General features: G+C 45.0%; 2 protein-coding genes across 6 annotated transcripts in view; both read right to left on the bottom strand.

The window, feature by feature from the left end:
* The window catches only part of actn3b (actinin alpha 3b), a 35,973-nt gene extending 24,082 nt beyond the window's left edge, over nt 1–11,891 (bottom strand). The window contains exon 1 of the mRNA XM_040045164.1: nt 11,757–11,891. Coding sequence (XP_039901098.1) covers nt 11,757–11,891 — 135 coding nt within the window. The remainder of the gene's footprint in view (nt 1–11,756) is intronic.
* A 798-nt stretch (nt 11,892–12,689) lies between these two features.
* rbm14b (RNA binding motif protein 14b) lies at nt 12,690–26,672 on the bottom strand. 5 transcript variants are annotated; one of them, XM_040045177.1, is made up of 5 exons: nt 25,704–25,989; nt 23,367–23,477; nt 21,560–21,912; nt 20,262–21,309; nt 12,690–20,032 (listed from the first exon to the last, which is right to left on the bottom strand). In XM_040045177.1, the coding sequence occupies exons 3-5, from the start codon at nt 21,906–21,908 to the stop codon at nt 19,702–19,704; spliced, it is 1,728 nt and encodes a 575-aa protein (XP_039901111.1). In that variant the 5' UTR covers nt 21,909–21,912; nt 23,367–23,477; nt 25,704–25,989; the 3' UTR covers nt 12,690–19,701. The 5 variants fall into 5 exon arrangements, with proteins under 5 accessions (XP_039901111.1, XP_039901112.1, XP_039901113.1 ...); XM_040045178.1 differs by having other exon boundaries at nt 25,746–25,989; XM_040045179.1 differs by lacking the exon at nt 25,704–25,989 and adding an exon at nt 23,828–24,637.
* Nucleotides 26,673–26,714: the final 42 nt, after the last annotated feature.

The raw sequence follows: 26,714 nt of genomic DNA, 5'->3' as shown, positions 1-26,714 counted from the left end.
GTAAAATACTTTGGAGAGCTGCTGACATGATGACATTTCCAGGATTTGCACATGAAAACACTGACGGCGCTTATGTAAGTCCTCAATCACGACACTTCTGACAGACTGGAACAGCCGCGGTTGAGCCATATGAGCTCTGAGTGGACAAACAACACTCCCATCAAGGCTTGTCATCTCAAACAAGTGTCAGTAAAGAAGAAAAATCACAGCACTTCTGAAACTACGACTGTTGGTGTGTGTGTGAGAGAGGCAAACTCAAATCCACACTAATAAAAAGGTGTTCAGCTGTCAGCTACACCTAATGGAGAGAATTAGAAACATCATCTTTTCCTTTCAGCCTCTTAATGGCAAAACTAGAGCTTTACAATGAGGAACTATATTTTCAGCTATGTGTGTCTGACATCACTTTCCTCACATCAGAGCTCTCTAGTAAACAACAACTGCACCGAGTTTCTCCACCGAGGTTTTAAGAGTTGATAAAGTGACAGGACCGAAGTGGAGGAGGCTAACGGTTACAACACACAACAGGTGTCACCAGTATTTAGGAACCACCAGCACTCCACCCCCACCCGCCCCCCTTATAGTCTTTAAATACACCCCACCCCTCAAAAAGAGATCCGGAGCCCTGAACTTCGGTGCCACGGGGATGATTTGGGAAAATGACGTAATGTATCCTAAACACACCTCTAACAGGCCAGCTGACCACTGCTGTGACACATGCTTAGATTGGATTTCAAATAAAACCAAACCACACAAAATTCAATTCATATCTGTTAAGAAAAAGGAAAAACAAGAGCTAATCAAAGTAAATAATCCGTGGAAGAACAAAGCTGGATGAAACCGTTAACTGGCACCAGCTGAATTTGAAAGAAAGGACTGCATAAAGCAACAGACTCACCCAACAGTAACTGATATTTGGGGAAAAAGCAAATGAAGATTCACATTTTTCCAGCTTGAACTGGTTAAGCAGTTACTGGATGGATGGATATCAGCCAGTGTCAGGTAAAAGTACTGCACAAGCAGTTCTAAGTTGCATTTTCGGTCTGAACCTGTACCCGGCATGAATTTATCAGCCTTCCTTTCTGCTGCTTCTCTGTGAAGGATTAACAGGCTTATACCCAAAGATCCTGCTGACAACAAGGCCAGCGCTGGCCGCCAATGCAACACCGGTGCGTCCCAACCTGTGGATTTATGCCTGCGTTTAGAGGATAAAAGGGACTAGGACACCTCGTCCAGTCAGTGTGTGTGACAGTGTGTGCAAGGTGCCAGATGCCAGTGAGATACGCTGGGTGCACGTGGGACTTTAACAGGTGAGTGAACAGGTGGGGAAAGACAACAGCACTCCACCCATTATGGTAACGTTTAAAGATTTAAGGATGAGTTTTGTATGGACATATTGGATAAGCGGCATCATCTGCTGCATTTGGATCGGATTCAGAGCACTCAAGTTTGCCACCTTAGAGATTGGCAGTCGCTTCCAGATCAGGTACTCCATTTATTGTCTGTCCATGTCTGAACACCACCCAAGGGACAGGATGGCTAACCTGGTTTAGTCAATCAGTCGCTCTGACACAACCATCTGTCTGAGTTGTCATATTAATTGCTTCGACTCCGTGAGGAGGAGGGGAAACATCATGTCCTTCCCGGCTCCATTATGCTGCCTCACATTGTGTTCCACTGCTGCGTGGCTCCAGGTTGCTGCACTACCAGAATGATGATGCGAGCCACAAATGCCAGCCAGAATTTAACAGCGTACCCTTACAAGCGCAGTCTATGCATGAGTGTACGATGTGAACTGGAAATGCTGGCAGCAGCACAGATGCACATTTTTCAAAATGTTGGTTTTATGTAAAAAAGACAAAAGAAGAGAAAGGACAGAAAAGTGAACGCAATTATTTAGAGGACAGATTCTTGGCATTTCCCTCAGTTGCACGTCATCTCAGTTCACTTTGCAGCGTCTTCGGGGACAAATGATTTAAAGTTGTCTGGTAGCTTTTTGTGATTCATGCTTTTATATAAGCTCCTCTGTCTGCCACGAAGTAACTCAGCCACAACAATGCGATACAGTTAACAGGCCGATGTCAGCTATCATCATTATCAACAGTTTGTCCTGAGAGGTCGAATAACCAAATCAAATGATCCAGGGTAAAGTTAACCAATTTGCAGTGCAGAAGAAGAAACTTGCAGAGAGCAGGGGAAATCCAATCAGAGGTAATAAAATCAGCAGACAATAATGCTGCCCACACAGATGGAACTACAGTGAAGTAAACATATAGAATCCATAATTGCCTCTTTGGGACTTTTAAGGGACATTTTCTCCTCAGTGACAGAGATATCACGTATATTGTACATCATATGATTGTCTTGCAGTGTTGTGGGAACATAATCATTAGAGACAGATGCATGAAAGATGGATGGAGAACTTCTGGTCTGAAATATGAAAATTTAAAGTATCTTCAAAACCCACCTAAACGCCAGCAGGTGGCAGGTTGTCTGGTTGTAAATGTAAATCTATGAGAAAATTACATTTACACATCAAATTAATTAATTAAGTAAAACTTATAGACCTCAGAATGTGAGTCATGTGACCTCTAACATGATTTATAGTGGCTAGTTGGGATTTCACGATAAGAGACATTTAGCAGTCAGTGCCAAATGCCATGTTTCTCACAAAATGGTTGCTAATTAGCAAGATATATAAAATATATACAAAGTAGGAATGTCACCAGAACCGATACTTACGGTACTTGTTTTTCTTTGGTAACGTAGCCGTTGGCAGGGTATGTACCGAAGTGGTCTTCCAGACCTGAAGGGGGCAGTATAAAGCTACATGTGTCCTAGTCTACCCTTACATGCTGAACGGATGCCCACATCATCGGATAATAACTGATTTCCAAATTGCAATATGCAAACTTTTCGGTTTTTCAGACCAAGGAAGGAAATCCTTCCAATTTAGCAAAGCAGCTAAAAGGCCAACATTCAGATCTGTTTAAATAATAGTAAGTTTAACTTCATATTTAGAAAGGTACAAAGTGTCATCCTTCTCATTTTTATCCTGAAATACACTATAATGTTTAGTTTGAGACAGCTGCATTACTGATGTGAAGTCAGCTTTGATCCACAGGGTGAAATGTTCACAATAAAAGCTAATGCTAACATTAGCGGGCTACTCGGCAAAGATTCTAACGTTTTATTGTTTATCGTCAATAAAATATAATGTTGATAAGGAATATTTTTTGTCTAAATACACATTTTGTTTCATCTTTCTTTAATTTCATCTTGAATTAGGAACAAGCTAACTCTACTCATATTAGCACCAAATACTAAATCTTTGGGATTCATTACATCCCCAACACAACATTAGCCACTATAAACGGTTCAGCATGTGGCGCGCTGGTTGATTTCTAAACGGCAAAGTTCTCTCAAACAAAAAAGTAACGTGTGTTTCAGCATAACACAACGTACTTCCATATCCAGCTATCGATAATTTGGGGCAAAACTATCTCAGCTAGTCGCCGTCTTCCACATGTAGTTTTTCCTTGTGCCCTTCATCATGCAAGGACGCACAAGAATACTTGTAGTGGCGTGTTGTCTCCACAGTACCACCGTGTTTTCAGGATTTTGGCATCAAAAAGTATAAGTACTGGCTCTGGTGACATCCCTAGCGGCTATATCCATCTTCTACATACAGTCTGTGGTATTTGGCTCTAAACTGACTGTGGCAGGAGTCAGAGATTACAAAAAGCAATTAAATGACAACCATCCAATATTTGTTGAGTAATTTCACCCAAAACTACAAACTCACAGTGCAAACAAAAGGACTTGATTAATCCTGTGGCTGATATGAATTTCAGTGTGAACTTTCATGCCAGATAACACAAAAGCCAGCCAGCAGTCTTGTAAAGCTCTCTTTATATTGCCAGCTATGTGGAAGCAATGTCTGATGTACTGCTTTAATTACTTGAAAAACTACCAATCAAAGTGAAAAGTTATTTTTTCACAGTGCTGTTACTTTAAATTGTCAGCTGGGGTGTATATAATAACCCTTATTTTCTGCTGGCACTGCAGCACACACACACACACACACACACACACACACACACTCGCGCCATCCTTATCTTGCATTGTTCACTCTATTACAGCTTTCAGCCTCTTTCTTGTTACATGAGTGAGCAGGTGAATTGACTGTGTGATTGATGGTGGAGAATAAAGGTGAGTGTACAGGTTCACAGTTGTCGGTGGCGGCATGTCGACTCTTTTGTCGTTTAATGAGCTCTGGACTGACGGTGGGGAGATAAATTGGTGTAAGTGGTTGCGGAGGATTTATGACAGTGCGCCTGCGACTGAGGATGGGGGGGTTGGTGGTGGCGGGGGGTTGTTTCTAATTTCAGTAGGCAAGTTCATTCTCTGTAATAAGAGGCAAAACTCTCCAGGCAGATCTGGGGTCAGCTAATTCCATCTCGACAGAAACCTCGACCGTGAAAAAAAAAAAAAATGGTGTGTGAAACTGATCCGAGGCTGCCTCTAGTAGATGCGCCCCAGCTACAATTCTCAGCATTCATTTAGCCAAAAGAGCAAGTCACAGATGACCTTGTGATTTTGACTTCGGCCTCCATTAGAGAACCACAAAAAGGCTATTGAATCCTCGGGTCAGGCGATCCCACAACTCTGGTTTCATTTTGTTATTTGCGGGTTGTGAAGCTAAAGCCAGAATGAGCACACATGACGGCTGCTTCGTCATTCCTCAGTTTGCATCCATGTGGTGAGCTCAGACATAAGCAATCATTGGAGCAGGCCAATGATAAAAAGCCCACATCTGTTTCAGAACACGAGGGTAAAATTAGTCAAATAAAAATTACGTTTTCTTGCCATTTAATTTTCTTTTCGGTATTTCTTTTAAATATGAGCTGCTAGAACTCTTCTCGACATTAACCATTAATAAAGACGCCGTTTTAATAGGAACGTCTGTAAGTCATTTTGCATGAATATAGAACCTGGAGGCTGCTGCGGTGCAACACTCGACCCATAAGCTCGTCTTAAAACCTTAAATAAAGTAAAATATATACATTTACAGCTGACTGTCAGTTAAGTAAATAATTCTGTTATTTTGCTTTGGTTTTTGGTATTTGAAACTGCAGCTGCCTCCACAGAATAGCATACAGCTTTTAAAGCCATTATAAAGCACATAATGATATCCCTGTGACCTCAGTCCTATCATGAGGCACAGACTCACCATCTCATCCTCTGCGGCCTATAAATATCTGGTGCATGCAGCAAGCACTCAGCCCTAACATTATGAGCTTAGCTCACTTTTTATAAAGACAGGTTCAGGTGTCTCATTCGTCTCATTACTACATGAAAACTCAATAGCATACACACTGCCTGGACCTGAGGTGACATTTTGCAGGTGTTTGGCCATCTGTCCTCTATGTGTGTTTAGTTACCGAGGGGCACGGCGCTTGTCGGGCTTCTGTTGTCCTCTCTCATGCAGCATTTTCTCCGTTTTCAACACCAGGAATGAGCCTGAGGAGTACGAACAGCTGAAACTGGGAGGTGTGAAACTCAAACATACCTGCGTGCTGCTTTAGCTCAGTTTGATGCACAGAACTGCAAGGCAGCACCACCGTGGTCACTCCGGCAGTTTTCATCTACTACTTTAAACCCTTTTATTCCATACAGGCTGTGATTAGATCAAGATGGCGGCTCTCACAGCTCATCAATCACCGTTTCTTCTTTTGACTCCGACGCTGCTCCATGCTCGTATCATGTATCTGCTTTTACCGTTACAAGACTCTGCAACAACTTTCTGCCTTCAGACTGTTTCATTCCTTACAAGAACTCACAAATCATGCAGTGCATACAGTGTAACACCATGAAGAAGTAGCCCTCCACACACATACACACGCACACACACATAAGAGATACAGTCCTCAGCCATTCCCACTGCCTCCTCGGGCTCCTGCGCCTGCACTAAAGCAGTTTATAGAAGCCTCCCTACATGGACACAACTTCTGGAATAGCAACTGCTATTTGATCTGACTGCGGGCTCTCTCACCTCTCTGCTTACGTTGAGCTCTCATACAGATGCACAAAAACAGATACGGTATACATGGACACAATTTAAGAGTAAAACTGAAAAAGTTCTGCAAGGTTTGAAGGGCAATTCTCTTGTTTTAAGAAATGTCTTATTTAGTGATCAATACAGATACGACAAAGGGCTTTATTGTGATAAAGTGTTGTAGAAGCAGCAACTATTATTTCAGATGGCATCCCTGTCAATTTTTCTTTGGCTGCGAGCACCAAAACGTCTCCTCTGAGCTCCTAAATAAGTGCAAGCTCCACAGGTCTGGGGAATTAAAACACACCGCGATCACATTAGCGGTGTTACTGTTCCTTCACATGTCACATGACTCTGAGTGAATTATGGGAGGGGAACGTAAGATGCCTCTTCTCTCAGATGCATCTTGGGATTGGGTAGAGAAGCACAGGCGGTGAGCAGGGATGAGTAAAGGGGGCCTGATGAGCCAAATTACAAATCAGATCCGCAATAAAGATGCAAATTATTATAAAGTGGAGCAGATGAAGTCTCTAGAAAGACTCTCTGCTCCATTCTGTTACCTTTTTTCATCAACTCACTTGATGATATATGATGCAAATGCTTCGATGATGCTGTGATTTGAGTCTGCTGTGTTGAGTTTAACGATGAGCATCGAGGTAACAGACAGCAGCCAGGCTGCTGAAGCATTAAAAAGTTGATAAGTAGCTTTTATGTGGAGCCGTGCTGCAGCATTGCTGACATTTAAGGCATAATTAATGTCGCTAATCTTTGGAGATTCATTTTTTAACATAAATGTCCGCATGATGCTTTTTCAAATCGTCGTCTCTGAGGACGTCCACTGCTTTAGCGCCGTCTCCGAGCATCAAGTTTGAGATATCAACGACCCCGGTCTGCCTGCCACGCTGGTGATCACTCGTTGAAATGTAATAAAATGAGATTAGACAAGAATAGACTGGATTATTCAGCCTGTTAAGATCTCTCCTGGCCCACACAGAAGGACTTTACATTAGGCTGAGTGGGTAAATATCACATTACTCAATCTAACGTTATAACAGTTGGCTCTGATGGTGGACGCTGTTTGGACCACTTCATTTTGCACCGTGTGAAAGAAAATGTAACGCAACAGGAAAGCAGAGAGAAAACAAATGTTTCACTGCAAATCTTAGAAGCAGAGTTCATAATTATGATGTTGCACCATATTGCAAGTCTGTGTGAGAATGTATTTTTTTTCTCATTGATTCTGCAACAATGACAATAAAGATGTTAAATAAAGATCTGATCTTAGAATTAGGTTGAGGATCACTTAATGTGAGATGACTGGACAAACTCAGTGCTGCTGTAGAAAATGAAAATAAACAAACACTATGATATGATAGGCTATGAGAGGCTTCGACTTAATAATAGAATTCTACTTTAAAACATGTCTAGAGGCTGTTGTTGCGTTTTTACAAAGGCCTCGATGTGCACGGGGGAACTGATTAAATTTAGCCCAAATTTTTTGCAGATTTCTCTTTTTCTAACATGTTGTGAGATTTAGTGTGAGTGTTTTCCAACAGGATTTGTGAAAAAGATTTTTCTATATGATTGTTTCCCCTTTTCTGATTATGCTTCTGTTTGCAGGACCAGAATATGATGTGTTGTGTTGGAGTGGAGATGACACAGATACCTGCATTTTACTCCTGATTGGGCCTCATCACGCAGAACTTGTCCTCCCCTGATACTTCACCGAACACCCATTCATTAGATCTCGATTAAAATAGTGTGTTAGTGTAATTCAATTCAATTGTATTACTGTAGCACTTGATCACAGCAGTTCCCTCAAGGGGCTTGATACTCTAAGGTAAAGACTCTACAATAATAGAGAACACCCAACAATCAGAAGATGAGTGAGCACTTTGGCAACAGTGGGAAGGAAAAACTCCCTTTTAACAGGAAGAAACCTCCAGCAGAGCCAGGCTCAGGGAGGGGCGGGGCCATCTGCTGAGACTGGTTAGGGGTCGAGGGAAAATACTGAAAAGGGGAAAAAAAATCACGGAGTCTTACCAGCTAAAGCTGAAGACACAGCTCGACTTGGCACCACTCTTATCTGTGATTGGTTAATACTGAATGTTATTGTCGCCTAAGATATCCATCCGTCTTTAGTACGGCTGCACAGACAGTTCTGTGTGGGCACATGGAAGCTAGGCTAAAACTAGGTATCAGTTTAAGCCACCTCTCCTATATTACCAACAGTGTGGGAAAAAATAAATGATTATTATTCTTTTTAAATACTTTTCAACTTGCCCAGTCTAATTTCTTCTGTGTGTACGTATACTGAACTTTTATTGCTAACAGGTCAGCTAAGCACACGGCTGCTGATAACCTCATGTAATGGATATTTTTAGATTACTGCCAACATGAGCGTCACCAGGCAGCTTTACTTAGTGAATTAGCAGCTGAACTCTTTAACAATGTGAAACAGAAGATGACTTAAGTCATAGCACTGAATCTTTATTCATTTATTTATTTATTTTAGCATAATGATAGTTTCTACTTTCTAGTTAGCTCAGTGCTGCGTGCCAACAGAGGGATCTACTGCACAGGAGGACGAAAGCATCGCCTTTTCAAATAAAAAGCCATTCCATGTGTTCTTGTGAGCGCAGTCTTCTGCAGCCCTCTGCAGTGAGAGTAAATCTTTAAACAGATATTGATTGCGCCTACAGCAATCACTTCTTTTTGCAGATGCGGTGGAGCTGGACCTGTCAGCCTGTCATCTGTTTGAGGCAGACATCAATAAAGCTCCGAAAGCCCACGAAAAGAACTTCTGGCTCTAACCGGACCGGTTTCCTCCATCCACTTGGATCAGCCCTCCTTATTTCCAGGATTATAGTTGCTTTGAGGAGAGAAGCTCGCCAAGATAAGATGCAGCCAGATCTCATCACTCCGGCCTTTCATATCTCATATTTCCTTCCGACAGCTTTCCCCTAGATGCAATATCTAACACAATTTTTGCCAGCTCCTCTTAAATCAAATGCCTCGTCCAAATCAAGTCATGAATCACTTAGTTAGCAAAGAAGGAGCCATGCTCTATGATAAATATAAACCAGTGTCAGCATGTACAATTCAGACACACACACACACCATTTCTAATGTGTGGTATCAGATTCGGCATCACTGTGTGTTGACAAACATTTTACTACTGCAGCAAGTGGTGAGCGGCTTTTTCCACTGAAATTTCAGGGACAGAGGAGACAACAGGTGCTTCGAGGCTTCCCTTTCATATTCTCGGCACTGCAGAATGAAGCGCCGGCTATATTTATGGGCTGATATCAGCTCCTTAAACTAGATTTTACATGCCAAGGAGAGCAGTGGAGTACCATGACCGGCTCCCCGGGGAGGATGAGGGGTGAAGACTAAAGACTCGCTGGGCTGTAGAGGTTTATTCAAGGCCTGTTTTATGACCCCGAGCGTAAAAGGCTGGTGGTCTGCATGAGACAAAGTAAGAAAGGCAACATTTTTAATCAGTTTTAAAAAAGGCACAATCACAAGAGATGTGCAAATATTCCAAAAATGGTGGCGAAGGAAGTTTTCAGAGAAAAGACACAGTGATAAAGAGAAAGTAAGCGGGGGAGGGGGGCAAGTTGGAGCCAAGCAAGTTAAGAAGTATTTTTAGGAAGACGTTTATTTGTGGGTCTGTGAAACCAACCCGGGGTGTATACTTAACAGCCTTGCCATCCATCTCTCTCTCTCCTCTCTGCTACCATCTGTTGAGGTCTCTCAGCCTGTCACTGCGCTTCAGCTCTGGGAGACATTTTTCATTGACGGAACAATTCTGCAGATTCACTGCAGCTGATGCCGTAAAATGTGCCCGTTTCACTGATCTATACCCAGATTAGGTGCTGGTTACAGGTTAGATTAGGTTATGTCTTTGAGTACAGCAGGATATGGAAGCAAGCACGGTCCCTACACTTCAATAACTGTCAGAGATGAGAATAGGAGCATGCGATTCCTAAAATACTCAAAAGGAATATTAGACATATTTCACAAAGGTGATTTTTCTTTTTGCTCTCTTCAGCTCAGCTGAACACAAACAGCAGCTGGAAGTTATGTTGAACTTTTCGAAGGTTTTATTGCTGATTTAAACCTCATTAGTCCAAATGTGTCATCTTTAGAGTAAAGTCATGTGCCATCTCTGCATTAGCTGAAGCCAAAGTCTCAGCTTTTACTTTTCTTGAGCCAAACTGTACAGCAACACAAGAAAATCTTTAAAAAAAAAAGTGAAACCTTATAACATTAACTGTATCACATTTTATGAGTTTCTTTTGACTATATTAAAACATGTCTTTGTTTAACAGGCTGTGAGCAATAAATTATACAAAAAAGCCAAATGTAGCTAAAAATGATACAACTTAACTCTCATATATGCACATTTATTTCTACTCTCTTTTTTCCAGATTCAATTAAAAAAAAAAAAAATCGAGCTTAAAATTTGCTGGTAATTATTTCTGGTTTTACAGGATTAACATCTCTATGAAATCATGTTAACTGAATGTATCCTTGCTCCCTTTGCATTTCTGACATGCCAGCTAGGAAGAGAAGGCTAATGACTTTGAGTCAGGTGCCGCAAACAGCTGAAACTTCCTGTTTAATTTGAATATGTTTTGGTAGCTCTCTTTCATTATGTGAAACAGAAATCTTCCTGATGGCTATTTCCAGCCCGGGCTTCCTGGTAGGTGAAGGCTGTGGTCATCCAACATGGCGACCAATTACAAACCCTTAGGATCAAAAATACCAAACATGAAAATCAGTTCAGTCTGTTCACTGAACTGAAACATCGCAGTGGGTCATTTGTGTGCAAGGTGAACACCTCAAAGACAAAAGTGTAGCTCATTAACCTTTGCCAGTGTTGTTTTTGTCCCAGTGTGCCGTGCCAGACATCACCTGTGTCACTTGACTTTTGCTCCAGCAGCTCATTAAACACACCTGTCATGCTCTTTCTCCATGCGACCTTAAAGGTTGGCCTAACCCCACCCTGCCCCAACTCTCGTTCAGTATGGGTTTCAAAATAAGATTAAAGACATACTTTAATAGTTGTTGCTTTACTTTTTAAGTCATAATATTTAATATTCCTCAGTAACATAAGAGGATGTTTTAATAGGAAGTTGTGGTATAGATAATTAAAAAAGGCTAATGTAACTTAACAAATGGTATAATTATTGTGAGTATTTCCCCTCTGCTTTTACGCCATCCTTTGCATCCTGTGCGCCGTTTCTAATTATCTCCAGGTTGGCTTAATGTCCTTATATCTCTATAAACTCGCATGTACTTTAAAAGTTAAGTAAAAAACGCAGGCAAAGTAAGAAAACAAAAACCTCCGGGAGGTGGTAATATATTTAGACAGTCTGCAAGGCAATCAGGGGTAACTGAAAGACAACACTGAGAAAGTTCCACAGCCTAAAATATCTGCCCACACAGCTTCAAGCAGGACTGAAGTGCCAGGTGTGAGGCCAGCGAAGGCGCAGTTTCATATTAGACTTCACACAATTAGACCAACACCACTGACTCCCAAATTAAATTCAGTCTGCCTTGTTAACGTGTTAAAAGCATTTTATTTTTAAAGCGCCGCTCACTGACTTGAATGCGAGCGAAGAGGTTCGATCTGTGCGTAATTACGCACGTCGGTACAAGCGCTACTCGAAACCGCTTTATCCAAACCTACCTTCCGCTGCTGCTTCTCCCAGGCGGGGTCCAGCAGCAGATCCCTGTCCCAGTCCTCCTCCTGGGTCATGTACGCGTCTTCATGTTGGATCGTGTAGGAGTTGGTGTATGTTATTTGGGTTTCGACAGCTGTCATGGTTCCGCCTCAGTCAGGACTTTACGCGTCCCCCTCAGCTTATTGGTAATAAAAAAAATAATCAGCAATAGAAACGACGAAGATGACGCCGTGAGGCCAAACAACCTCCTTGAGACTTAGAGGTCTCGCTTTCGCGGGGGGAGAGAGAGAGTTAGGGGCTGCAGAGACCAGACTCCACTGGTGCGAGGTGCCTGTGCGGAGGTGGTGCTCCCACTACCAGAAGACCCTGCTGGCCGGTGCTCCTTTCCTGGTCAAAAGTGGCACACGTGACCGCACCCCAATAAGTATGGGAACCGACAGCGTGGGTATCAGGTTCTGGGCCTAAAAAGGTGTGAAAGGCGGGGTGGTCTCCCGCGGGTAGGGATGAGGGGGCTCGTGAGTGGTGTGGAAGTATGTCAATAACGCCTCCTTTCAGCAGAGAGGTTTTTATGGCCTGTGCAATGCACCTGTTGCTGTTAATGATCCTCAATGGCAAAGCCAGGCCTCTGTGCTTTCAGCCTACCTACAAATTCAAACAACTGAGTCATGTATTCTTTAAAAAACAAAAAACAAACCCCACATGAGTCAATAAAATTAAGACACCCATTTCTGAGATTTTGACAACTTTTCCCCTCTGGCTCCAGCTTAATCTAACCCCAGGCAAAGCAGCTCCTCCTTGCACTGCTCTCACTGGCAGCAGCTCACGCCATCTTATTCCTCACTCTAAAATTAGGCTGCAGGTAAAATGCATAGTTCCTGCTGTCATAAACTACACAGCAAAGGATCAAGCACCAAATAAAAACAAACTCAGGCAAATTATATGAGAAACAAAAAGATTTATTCATGATTTTTGTTCATGCAGACTGAAAAAAAAATACCTCAACATCTTAAGAAATACAGACTAAAAGGCATAAATATATGCACACACAACCATACAGTATAATTGTCTTCATATCAGGATTTGTCATTCACAGTAAACATGTTGACGCAAATGTTTCATCCGACATTCACGGTGTGAAAATCCCCTCATCGTTCAGCGTTGTGCTGGATTCGATTTCTTTGAAAGAGCAGATCCCGATTGCTCTCCTCTTGAGATGACACACTATTCTGTCACCCCCGACGTCTTTGGAAACTAGAACGATTAATATTGTAATTAACTGAGGCGTTTCGTTTAACTACACTAAGCTTGGTCCATTAACCTACTTGAAGAAGCTTAGCTACTGCGCGACTATTTGTGGTTACAATTAGGTTTGTGAGTGAGCAGCCGCTGAGACGAGGGAACTGAAATGGCTAAACATAATGCCACCGTGGGACTGCTGACAATGAAATGGTCCGTGGAGAGGGAGAAAAAAAAGATGGGCTTGGCCTCAGGTGGCCTGTAATCATATAAGGGCAGAAGGGTGGACAAAATAACATGAACGCCTTTCACTCTAATGCCAGCCAACACACTATTACTGCAGTTATGAGGGGAAAAAAACCTTATAAATGATCAATAAATGCAGTGATTTTTGTATTGAGCTGCACTGCATCCTGCTGGCGTTCACATGCTGTCTGCCCCCCTCTATACGAGGTAACGTGTGAGATAAGACACTCCTGATGCTTTTATCTGAAGAGAGGATAAGCATCATTAGAAGTGTGATTCTGTGATTCACATCTGTGCTAGATGACCTAGAAAAGTCTCGTTAATGAAACCTGCTTCAACTAAAAAAGGCATCACGGTCTACAGTGTGAGGGCTGGGCTCAAACCTAAGCCGGAGTGGGTTCTGTTCCCGATGTACATCTCTGCCGGTGTCTGCTGTACCCTGTGGGATCCCATCAAAAAAACAACACAATACACAAATATATATCTATATAAATGTGTGTGTGTGTGTGTGTGCAGAGTATCTCAGTTCTTCAGCTGTCCAAACCACAGAAGGCAGGGGGAGTTTGGGTGAGGAAGTGGAAGTAGAGAGGAGGCTGCAGCTCTGTCTGTCTGTGAATTCAGAGCAAGAGAGGGTGCGCGGGGGGGTCGGGGGTGTTTAAGAGATGCGTGGCTGCATTCACCCAAGCACGGGAAGCCTAGACTCACAAGCACCAGAAGAAGCCTTTTTAGTGAGGAGCCGGCAGAGTTGGAGGGGAGGGGTGAGGTGGCTGGAGGGGGAAAAAAACTGGAGCACCGTGTGCCCTGATCATGGAGGCTGAGGAGGGGTTTCATCAGCTGCACTGCTTAAAGGACCAGTGTGTAGGATTTACTCGTGCAAACAGAATGCAGTACTCGGTTCAATTTTATCGATATAGCGCCAAATCACAACAGCAGTCGCCTCAAGGCGCTTTCGATTGGAAGGTAACACCCTACATTAACAGAGAGGACCCCAACGATCAGACGACCCTCTTTGAGCAAGCACTTTGGCGACAGTGGGAAGGAAAAACTCCCTTTTAACAGGAAGAAACCTCCAGACGGACCATGCTCAGGGAGGGGGCAATCGCCTGTGACTATATTACATACAGTATTACATGCAGTACTCATAGTTGTGTTTGTTTTCATTAGTGTAAAGAGCCCTTCACGTTTTCTCTAATCTGTGCTACGCTGAGGTTTGCAGACTCACAACTTCACGCTGTGGTTGCGTGCTGTTGCCATGGCGGCCTGGTTGTAAATGTGTGCAGCATTTAGTGACACAGGCTACCCTCGTTTTTGTGCTTTCGCTGGTCCTTTGTAGTAAAGTGAAACCGAGTGACTGAAAGCAATGAAAACGGACACAGTCGTTCCTCTTTGTGGTGAACTGCACTATTGCTCCCTTTCCTGTTCGAGCCAGCTTTTCGGCCAATCAGCATTCAGGATATCAGGATATGTGCTTTTTGGTCTTTCACCACATCTACACATGGCCTCTGCATCTGTCAAATACCCACAATCCTTCCTTCTAGGCAAATGTGCACTAATGTAGGACTATGGATCCTGCACTACACGTCCAGTCCTCGAACGCCACTAAATCCTACACAGCGGTCCTTTGGAGAGAAATAAAACTGGCCTCTATGTGCCTCTAAATGCATCCACACATGATGAACTCATCATTTGTGTTTTTTAAAAAAACTTAATGTGTCTGTGAATGCAAAAAAAAAAATCAGTTTTTTTTGCACTTTGTATCCAAGCAACAGAGACATCAGATTCTAGGGCTCGTTATTATTAGCACAGACACTGTGTGCGACAACGTTTTCTTTTGATAAGGTTCTGGCCAGTGACTCTATTATGGGATGCTCCAAGATCAGAAAGGTGAGGTTAGAAAGTAGCTTTGGGCCAAAGGATCCTTCCACTACCAACTCACCTTATCAGTAAGTCATCTACTCAATCCTCCCCACCTCCTTTTAGTTTGTTAGGCAGACAGAAAGGCAGCGCCACGCTTGTCTCGACTCCGTCTCGCAGCGGTCGGAGCAAATGTGAGACAAACTCATCTGACATACAGCGAGTGTGTGCGGGACTGTGTGTGTGCATCAATAGTCTTAACAGGTAAGAATGTAGACGAGGCGTGGCTGTTAAACAACAAAACAGAGCTTCTGTGAGTCAAACCGGTGTGACGTCTCATTATTTAATAGCCACACCTCATACAAGTCACTCATAGCACATATCCAGCCGGTCCAGCTGACACTAGGATTAGAGAAACAGAGCTGCCGTACCAGAAAAGTCCTACAGGAGTCCCGAGATTGGTGAGAATCTACAGGTCAGACTGGCCTCATTAGCCGATCTTATAGGACGTTTCTGATTGGCACACAGGCTGTGAAGGACCCAAGGCAAACCCCCTGTTGGTTTATCTCGTTTTGTCATGGCGCTAAGGTCTTATGGGAGTTACGATCCCTTCCACAGCTGTGTGGCGCAAACCCATCATTCAACAGTTTCAGCAAAGCGGCTCGTCCAACACCGAAGTCTCTCTGTGTCGTGTTACTGAGTCCGGCGGCGGGCCATCACACATACACTGTCCGTTGGCACGCCCAGGCCACTACGGTAACAAAAGGAGGGTGGGTGGGTAGTTTGGGTTTAGGTGGGTGGTTCTGGGAAGTCTGAGTCCGAGCCAGAGCCACAAACCCAGATCCAAGGTGGTGGTGGTGGCGGCGGCGGTGGCGGCGGGAGTAGGGGGGGAAGAAAAAAAAAAAAAAAAAGCGCTGTGTATTTGTGTGTGAACGGCGGAAAGGAGAGGCGCACAGGAGGGCGGGGTTAAGGAGGAGGAGGTGTGAGAGAGGGAAGGGGGAAGAAGGAGGGAACCGGGGCGGGCAGGGAAGGGGCAAGGGCGGCGAATACGGCGGTGGCGAGGGCAGGGGGGAGGGTGTGTGGGGTGGGGGTGTCAAGCCTCACCAATCAATGAAATACCGCCCACAGAAAAATAGACAAACAAAAAAGAAGCTTTTTTCTCTTTAACACACACACACACAGACACACACAGACACACACCAGCAGGACAGAGAGGGCGCGCCAGTCGCCTCCTAAAGCTGATTGCAAGACTTGACTGAGACCTGTGCAGGGGTCCTAACCCCACCCAAACCCTGCCCACCAAACCCACAGAGGAGAAGCCCAAGGCTGTAGCCGCGGCACCGCCACTGCAGCAGAGGAGGAGTTACGGACTGGGGGAGGTGGGGGAGGAAGGTGGCGATGGCAGTGTGGAGAGGAGGGAGGTGGGGAAGGAGTGTTTGTTCAAGGCACAGTCAAAGGAGGGGGCGGCAGGTTGGGAGAGGGGAAGTCAGTGCTCTTTAGGATTTCTTTCCTGCTGTTGTTGCGTTTTGTTTTGTTTTTTTTTTGTAAACTTTTTTTATTTACCTTGGTGGTGAAGAGAGAGAGAGAACGAGTTCCCGCTGCGTTGGCGTCGCGCTAAAAGTCGTCCCCATGGCTCACGCCGCCACGCTCACGCACGGCTGCACCCCGGCCGTTCCAGGCGGCACGGTGACCTATTTCAGTTGAGATAGTTAGTCAAGAGCTGGACTGACGTGGGGCTTGTTTGTTTGTTTGTTTGTGCGGCAGAGTTACAGATTATCACACATGCAGGTCTGAGAGCAGAGAGGACACAGAGACACACGGAGAGGGAGAATTTGGTACAGCAGGGGAGATACCAGACCAGACCAGACCAGACACACACCCATCAAACCCCCCCCCCCCCCAAGGAAACAGGACTGCTCCACAGATCAAAATGCACCCAGGCCATTCTATCTGTGTGCCTCTCCCCAGCTCTCACTGTGCCAAAACATCATTTCTACAAGAAAAATCCTTTTTTTAACTTTTAATGTTACAGAGCCAGAACGAATCGCTGAAATGCATGTTCTCAAATGCAAATGAACCCCAAAACCCTTTGGTTGAGTTGGTTTGCACTGAGTTTGAGAGGCTGGAGAGAGGAAAGGAGCACCAACCTGCACTTACCCCGACCAAAGAGAGCAAAGCTGGGCCAGCATCTACACCTGTCTCCCCCTTGGGTCCCCAGTCAAATGGGTCTGGTGGTCATTTTACACAAGAGAAACAGATAGTGGGAGAAGAACAACATAAACAAGAAGAAGAAGAAGAAGGGGAAATGTCCAAACCCTTTGCTTTCTTTTACCACATTAGTGTCAGCCAAAACATTCTTTATTATAATAAGGTTTATAGTAATACATATTCTCAATAAAAAGCATGCTGATTTTTTTTTTTGAATGATTTTTTTTTTTTTTAAACTTTTGACTTTTTATATTTTTCTTAAAAAGAAGGCAAAAAAAATGAAAATACTTCTCTAAAAAATACGATCTCAAACATGGCAAACAAGACATTTCGCAAACCACATAGTTCTACAAAGGATGCAACTGGTATGTGTTCTGTATATACGACACAGAGAGAGATTACACCGTGAGATGCAAAGAAGTCGCTCAACCGCTAAAAAACAAAAAGAAAGAAAGAAAGAAAAAAAAAAACACAGGGGGAGAGAGAGGAGGGGAGGAGGAGGGGGGAACGGGAGGGCAGTAAAGGGGCGTGTGCAGCAGACCGCCGTCACATAGCAGTTGCAAAATACTTTGAAAGTGGCTGTTTTAATGAAACGCAGAGCTACGCGGGTGGGATTTGCCACTCGTCAAAAGTCCAGTTCTACAAGCTCTAACAGATATATTAAAACAGACACTTTCGCTCTTTTCCCTTTTTTGCAATCGCAATCTAAAGCTGGTCTGGTATTCGGAGGGTCAAAGAAGCACGTGGACGACGCTGCCCCACCTCTCACTTCATTGGTGCTATCACTGTCGTTTCTGCTTTAACCAGCAGCTAGTAAAGTAACGAACCCGTGAAGGCTCGGTTTGTGGCTTTTTCTTTTAAGAGCTGTGAAACAAATCCCAGAGAAAGCTTTGCTCGCTCTCCAAGCCTTCTGGATACTAAAGCTCTGGAGGTCGGGCTCCCCCCGCCCTCCTTGAAATGATTAAAAAATAATGTCAAAAGCACTTAAAAATGGGAGGTCCCTCCGCTTAATGCACTTCACTCGAGGCTTTATAGGCACATGATTGAGCTTGTCACATACCATCGTGGTTTCCAACAGGATGCGATTAAAAGATCCTTTTGTAAACTGCTCCCTCAGTAGTAACACATTGATTTTTTTCTCCCTCCTTTCACCACCGTTTACAGTTCATCACATCCCAGGCTGACTTACGTCACAGGTAGACAACAAAAAACACATTTACACTATTTTTAAAAAAGGCCTCTGAAAATGATGGACTCCATACGGAACATCTACAAAAAAAAGTCACTGTCGGTAATATCTGGCTCCTCCCCCTCTAAACTGCTGACCCTGTCCCTTTACAAGGAGCGGGAACTGCCGACAATATAAGAGAACACAATAGAAAAGAATAGACATTGAAATTTGCTGTAAGAGGTAGGCAGCTGTAATTACAAAGAGCGAGAGAGGGAGAGGTGAAGCAGTGTCTTTCATTGCTGCAGTTAGAGTAAGGGTGGAGCGGGAGGGGAGGAGGGGGGGAGGGGAGTTCAGAAAAAAAAAAAAGGGAGTCAAAGGGGAGATCCAAACATACATTACAGTACGTTTATGTGTGCTTTACTCGTTTTTTTCTCTCCTTTCCTTTTCGGCAAAGGCGCAGTTTTATTTTCTTTTTTTGCTGCTGCGTTTGTGCGCTGCAAGGTCAGCAAGCCCTCACCTCTCACTCGCTCACACGCGTCACAGCCCACGTCACATTCAAGACAAAACGTCCCTCGAAAAAAAACCCAAACAAACCAAAAAACAAAGAAGACTCAACCTTGGTTCGGCCGGACGCGACGCAGCGCAGCCGTCACGCGCGCGAGAGCGTCGCCCTGACTTTCCATCTGGTTACGTTGCAAATTGAAACTCTTCAACATAAGGCAAAAAAGGTTTCAAATTAGCTGCCCTAACTGATCATCTAGGCCTAAGGAGGATGGCTGATGTCGTCAATCGAAGGTCTCGGCCTTAGAAAATCATAACTGGGTTTGCGGAAATAAAGGCATATATGAAACGGCCGAGCGGGTCGGCCTAATACTGGCACACGTGTGAGACTGGCACGATAAAAAAGTAAAACTGAGAAGCACAAAGAATGCCCGCGCGACAGATGAAAGCCTCCCTTTCGGTGGCTGCACTGTGTGTGCGTGCAAACTGAACCAAGGCTGGCGTATCAAGTTTCTCCTAAAGCAGGTTAATAAACCAAGGAGTCCCCAGTTTAATACCACACACTTAGAGCCCCCAGACACACACACACCCACACACACACACACACGTACATACAGCTGCTGTAAGGTGGTCAAGTTTGGGGTTGGAAGAGGAGATTGGGGCGGGTGAGGGAGGGTGAAGGGTGGGAGGGGTTCAGGGCAAAGAGGGAGGGGCGGGCAGAGAGTTGTGTGCGACTATCGGAAGGGGGGCTCAGGCGTGTGAAGGGAGAGTTCGGGGCGGCGGAGGATGGCCTCCTTGCGCGTGGGCGGCGGCAACGGCGGCTCATACACCCTGGGCGCAGCCATGGCGGCTGCCACTGCCGCAGCGGCGGGGACCACTGGCCTGAGTGCGTCCAGCGTGGCGACGGGCTGGGCTTGCATCGCGGGGACAGCCTGAACTGCTTGGACCGCTTGCATGGCCTGCATTCCCGGCATGCCAGGGATGGCGGTCACTGCGCTCGGTGATGCGTAGGCATACTGGAACTGTGGGTACTGCTGGAGCTGCTGGTAGTACTCCGCGTAGTACCTAAGACGGGGGAGGACAGAGATGGTTAGGTTAAGGTCAAATTTAGTTGAAGAGAAAATAGTTTGCAAGACAGTGAAACGCGAGCTAAAACCACAAGAACAACATCAGATTTGTGAAGGTGAGGGGGCACCTTGAAAGAATCATTTTAGAAAACATGAAAGTTGAAGATCTCTGTCATTATTTCACATCTGCTGCTTAGCAGGAAACAGAATCAAAGATTATATCCTACCTGGCCATGGGGTCTTCTGCGGCTTCCACTGCCTCTTCAGCTGCTCGACCAGCTGGCGTGGGGAGCAGGGGTCGGCGTGGCTTGGCCCTCTGGTACATAAATGGCTTCATCACAGGGTCCGGAAGCAGAGGTGCCGACCTTCGCAGTGGACTGCGATCCCTCTCTCCGGACTTTGCCACAGCTGCTGCTGTGGCGGCAGCTGCCGTCTGCTGCTCAGCCACAACCTGCTGGCCCTGGGCGAAGTAATGCGCCTGCCTGGCGGCCTCAAAGATAGCCGTAGTCGGGTCCGCTGCTCCCATGGCGCTTAACTGAGCGTAGGCTGGTGCGGCGGCGCTGTAAATCGCAGGCGCTACAGAGTAGGCAGGATTAACGGCGGCCGCCGCTGTTGGCATTTCTATCCCAGGAGCCGCGGCCAGATAGACGGGGTGGTTGGCCATTGTCGGGGTGTAAACCGGAGTTGTGTAGGCAGCGGCAGCGGCGGCAGCAGCAGCGGCGGCTGCTGGGGACGCAGCCACCTGACCGTAAATATTAGGTGTCATGGAGCTGTATACCTGCGTGGCCCCTGACGTGAGAGCGGCCTGATTGGCCACCGTTCCGTAAAGCTGATTGGCAACGTTGGCACCGTACACCTGGCTGGCAAGGGCACCATAAACAGCTGGATTTACCGGGTTCCCATCTGTGCGTGTCCCGGTGGTAATCCCTGTGAGAGCAGCATAAGTGGGATCAAAGGTGGAGGTGTTGTAGACTGAATTGTGCACGCTTTGCTGGACTTGCAGCGGTAGGCCGGCGGCGGCAGCGGCGGCAGCAGCCAAGACCGCTGCCTGACTCTGGTACTGCTCCAGAGAAGGTTTCCCCACAGGGCATTCTCCAGCATAGTGGCCCTGCTTCCCACAGTTCACACACGGGATCTTCCCCGTCGGCGCCTGCTTGCTGGGCTGGACCTTGGAGAGCTCTACGGACAGGGGCCGGCCCTTGAAGGAGGTGCCGTGCAGGGCTTCGATGGCCTGTAGCGCATCTTCCTTGTTTTCCATGTGAACAAAAGCATAGCCTGCGGAAAAGCAATGGCTGGATGTGATTCAGTGCACTGATAATAATAAGGATCACATTTGCTTACTAGGAAAATGAACTGTGCCAAAGGAAAGTGCACAACTTTACAATCGGGGCATTAGCTTTAACTTTGAGCTTTGCACTCTGCAGTCTTTTTCAGGCGCTCCCAGCAATTCAGCAGCTGTAATTAAACCATAAAACAGAATCTAAACTTTAACTTCACTTCAACTGTGAGTAGAGACCTGGCTTACCTTTGACTTTGTCACATTCGAGGACTTTCCCGAACGTCTGGAACAGCTGCTGGAGGTCTTCTGTGGTGCACATGCCGCTCAGATTACCCACAAACACCTTGGTGGAGTGCAGCGGCCTCCCCCTCGATTCCTCCACCACCAAATTCCGACCACGAAACTCCCGTCCATTGAGCTCCCGGATGGCCCGCTCCGCAGCACCCTCCCCCTGCAGATGCACAAAGGCGAACTGCCGCAGCACGCTGCAGCTGACCACCTGACCGTAGGGTTCGAAGATGGCCGACAGCTCTTCCTGCGTGGTGTCCAATGCCAGGTTACCCACGAAGAGCTTCACTGTGTGGCTCTTGTCCATGGCGCTGCAGAGAAACAGAGGGAGCATCGCTTTGACTGTTTGTTTAGAGATAAGTGAAAGGATTAGCAACACAGTATGACTATCAGCTGCCCCAGACGCGACAGTTACTGAGTGAGCATGAAGACACACCTTTGGCTCAGCGTTAGTCTGACAAGGAGAAGACTACAGGGGTGAAAAGCAGACACAGTGTATGAGCATCAAAAGCTTGGAAATGTCATTATCTCAAGCCTAAAGCTTTTATTTATTTTTAGACGACTAAAAAAAAAAAATCACAGATGAAAGAAGCGATCAATTTTTAGCTTAAAGAGTAAAAGAGAAAAACCCAGAAACTTGTTATTTGGAGAAAACGTTAAACCCACCCATATATACACACACTCTTGATAAAGAACCTTTACGCATGAATGAGGAGGCAGATTAACATTCAAATTCCTCAAATTGAATACCACACTGACCACAGATTTGCCTCAGAGTTGCCCGCTGAGGTCAGATAAAGTCATATTATGTAAAAACAGAGCAGTGGAGATCGTGCTAGCGAATAACCGCTAAACATTTACAATAAATGCCACAGAGATCACAGAGTTCGCTTAAGGAGACGTCGCTCTCACTCGCGAGAAGCAGGCTGTGACTACCCATGCAGCTATGAGTCACCCTCATACAGAGGAGACAGACAGGCGAAAGGAGCATTTTGCACCAACAACTTCAAGGAGCAGTGCTGCTCCTAAACTCACGACGCATTTATAGGGACTTTCATGAATCCGGGTGCTTTAAAGAGGACCTATCACAGTTTTCCTCATTTTTCTGTCACACATACACCGTTATAACACCGAATGTTCATATTAATTGTGGTGAAAGTTTCTTGTAATGAGGTCCACATATGTAGAAATAATCCCTGTGAGATAAATCAGGCTTAAAAGCTCAGTTTGATACAGTGTTGTCGATTCCTGGTTCTGTGTGATCTCACTAGAGGAAATATGCCTAATATGGTCATCTCAGGCACAAATATGGATGTAGCGTTCAACTTTCTGATAAGTAGCTAAGTCAAAGTGCCTCAAACATGCATTCATATTAATAGCCAGCAGGGGGCGACGTCTGTGGTTTCCGGTTGCGTAGGCCTCTATTGGAAAATGGTCTTCTGCTTCCTCGCTTTGTGACCTCGGTAAACACCCTGCTGATGACTAAGACCTCGACTATACTCTACACTGGACTCGCTCACCATTTGATGATGACGTTTATGTGGAGCGGACCTGAATGGACCCTAGCGGACTGACGGGGAAAGCATAATCCCGGCCCTAAGATGCATCCACACCAGAAGCAATGTGGTGATCATGGAGCACATAAAGTAAAAGAGGACAGCTGGTGACTTCAGCATCTTTTCTCAACTTCCAGGCGACTGTCAGTGTGAGCACAGGATAGTGTTGATTACCATATGACCTGTCAGTATGCATATTAGTGGGTTACCTAGGCAACCGGATCCTGGAACGCTTGCAAGTGATGAGCCGTCAGTTTGTAAGTGACACGAGAGGAACAAATCGCTTCCAGTGGACCCAGCGTCTCTTGTTTTAGGTCATGCTGCAAAGAAAATAAGTGAATTTTGTAAGATGAATAGATAGATGGATATTTTACTTAATGATTAATTATCTGAGTAAATAAACCTTTGATTTTGGCCACATTTAAGATGTATTTTACCCATATTAATGCTTCGTGTTTACGGCAGCATTAAGAATAATAATAAAAGTAGTATAATCTACAATAAACAGGTCAGGGGCTCATATTGAATATTTACAAAGTTTTATATGGAACAATGATAAAACAATACAAAATTATGTTAAAGAAAAATGAGACTGACACAGTGAAAAACAGATCTTTAGCAAATAGTAATGCAAAATTCGGTGATTCTGAGAGTCAGAAAGGAGGATTACCCCGCGTACGCTCTTTGGATAATGACTTCTCAATCATTAGACATCAGACAGCGAGCTTGTGTCCACAGTTTCAGAGTCAGTTTAAAGACACAATTACTGAATAGGATGGAAAAAGCATGTTAGCGCAATCCCCAAATAGTACTTGTAAGTGTGGTAAGTTTTGCGTGTGGTTTACAAAAGTTGTTCCGTTTTCCAAGCACAAGCGCAATCAGTTCATTTCAATGTTAAACACAAAAAATAGGGCAAGCTTTGTCCTCCGTTAAAACTTAAATTAGCAGTAAACTGTGTGTCACAAACAGTAAATCAGTTTGCACACTTGATTTATATATTTTCCTCCCTATATTTTGCACCTTCAGAAAGGAACTCCCAGCATACTTATCCAACATGGTCAGTCTGAGAAGTCTCAGAGTTCCTCCACCTCGTCCTCCATGTCCACTTACACACAATCTTGTCACTGGGCTCTTTTCTAAATACACACAGTACTTCCTTCTATGCCAGAAACCACTTTGTGCTGTAACACATTACTAAATCTGACCCGAAGATGACACACCTCTGTATATGAGCACAGAAGCTCCGCCCATCTTCGGTTTAAATTTAGTTTTGTTTATATAGCGACAAATCACTGCAGCAGCCGCCTCAAGGTGCTTTGTATTGTGATTTTAAGACCCCATAACTATCCAGAGAAAAGCTTAACAATCAAGCCACTCATTTTGAGCAAGCACTTGGCGACAGTGGGAAGGAAAAACTCCCTTTTAACAGGAAGAAACCTCCAGCAGAACCAGGCTCGGGGAGGGGAGGCCATCTGTGACAAAGACATGCTGTGGAAGAGAGCTCGAGATCGTTGCAGTGAGGTGTATAAACACACAGTGATTCAAAAAGGTGACTGAAGAAGAACAACTCAGTGCATCATGGGAGTCCCCCAGCTACACCTATTGCAGCATAAATAAGGGAGGTGTCAGGGTCACCAGATCCAGCCCTAACTATATGCTTTATCAAAAAGGAAAGTTTTAAGCCTAATCTGAAAAGTACAGATAGTGTCTGTCTCCTGAATCCAAACTGGAAGCTGGTTCCTCAGAAGAGGGGCCTGAAAACTGAAGGCTCTGCCTCCCATTCTACTTTTACTCTAGGAACAACAAGTAGGCCTGCAGAGCGAGAGCAAAGTGCTCTAATCGGGTTATATGGTACTATAAGGTCATTAAGATAAGATGGGGACTGAATATCCAAGACCTTGTATGTGAGGAGAAGGATTTTGAATTGTTTCTGAATTTAACAGGAAGCTTCTGTTTGAGGGGCAGCCAATCAGAAGACAGTTTGGCTGCACCGGGAATTTCTTCAGTTGTAAATAACGTGAACGGGCCGAAGAATAAAAATATGGAGCTATGGATCCCCTTCACTTCAGCCTGTACATGTTTTACAGGACAACCCACCTCCCCACCCCAACACCACACAACTGGGTTTCTAGTTTTTTTGGTTTGAGTTTACCGAATACACCATCAGCACCACCACAGATACCCGCTCTGCATACTGGGTGAACCCCGCTCACATACAGTATGGCTGCTGCACTAACACTGGGTTCAAGTGAAGCATAAACCAGAGGTGGTGGTGGGGGAAAGCTGCTTTGTGATGACGCAGCACGGCGCTGAGTCGACACATTTTCCACAGCTCGCTTTATTTACCAGCTCACAAATACCCAAAAGACACGAGACGAGTTGGTCGGACAGGCTGTCAGTGTTTTTGTGAATGGAGACACGAGAGAGAGAGAGAGAGAGAGGGAGAGAGAGCGAGACGCTTGTTTGGTTCCGCTCGGCGATTCAAAGCAAAGCCAAACAAAGTCCCGACAGCCAAACAGCCACGGACACGCATTAAACACACTTACTTTCACTTCCGATTGCGAGGCGTCGATGATCAATACTAATACCTGATACAACGGTATGACTCTCTGTGGCAGATCGATACAATGTAACAACACATTTTTTCTCCCTCCCCTTCTTCCTCCCGCACAGGAATGAACACAGTGAAACGGCGAGGCGATCTAAAGCTCTCCGTCCCTACAACAGCGCCGAAACCAGCAGCCCCCTCACAGCTTTTAGACGGCGGGCTTTAACGAGCTCCCACATGAGAATAAGGGTGCAGAAAAGGCGATTAAATAAAAGGATCTACCATCTTACCTAAGCGGTGCTGTGTTTCAAAATGGTAGCGCCTGCTTCCGTTTGAACGTCGGGCATACTGCTGGAGAGGCTGCAGAGGGGGAGGGCTGCTGCTGCTGCTGCTGCTGCACCGGGAGGATGCTGAATCCTCACAAAAGAAGAGCCACCAAAATGACTCAAGCACACACAGAGACTCGCATGAGCCTTTGTGTATTACAGATGAACAAAGCCCCCAAACAACAAGCGAGGGGGGCTCAATTAATGATGGCACGTTTACATCCAAGTGCAGGATTATTGTTTATGTGGGATCCTAATATCATAGTATCGATATCAACACCGGTATTGTTAATGGATCGATATTGGCACGATGAGATCGATATTTTTACGTATTATTTTTTGAGTATGTAGCCCACTGAATTGTGTTATGTATTTATTTATTTATTATTAGATAGGTGGTGGTGTGTGTTAGAGGAAAGTGTCCAAAACCCTATTTTATTATTTTATTTATAGCCCATAGTAAATTTAGACAAGCTGCTTCAGAAACATTTATGTTTCAGGTCGCCAAAACCCACATTCGAAGCGTGTGGTAATAAACTATTGTGTATTGTGAAAATCTATGTTTTTAGGTCACTGACGTGTGCAGATTTTGCAGACTGATGATGATTCATCTCATAAAGCATGACACACTGCTCTCTAATACATAAGCTGCCTTTATAGGTTAAAAGTATCGGTATCAGTAA

This window comes from Simochromis diagramma, unplaced genomic scaffold, assembly GCF_900408965.1.
Source record: "Simochromis diagramma unplaced genomic scaffold, fSimDia1.1 OVJJ01000590.1, whole genome shotgun sequence".
NCBI classification, from domain to species: domain Eukaryota; kingdom Metazoa; phylum Chordata; class Actinopteri; order Cichliformes; family Cichlidae; genus Simochromis; species Simochromis diagramma.
This window is presented reverse-complemented; position numbering and strand designations above follow the sequence as displayed.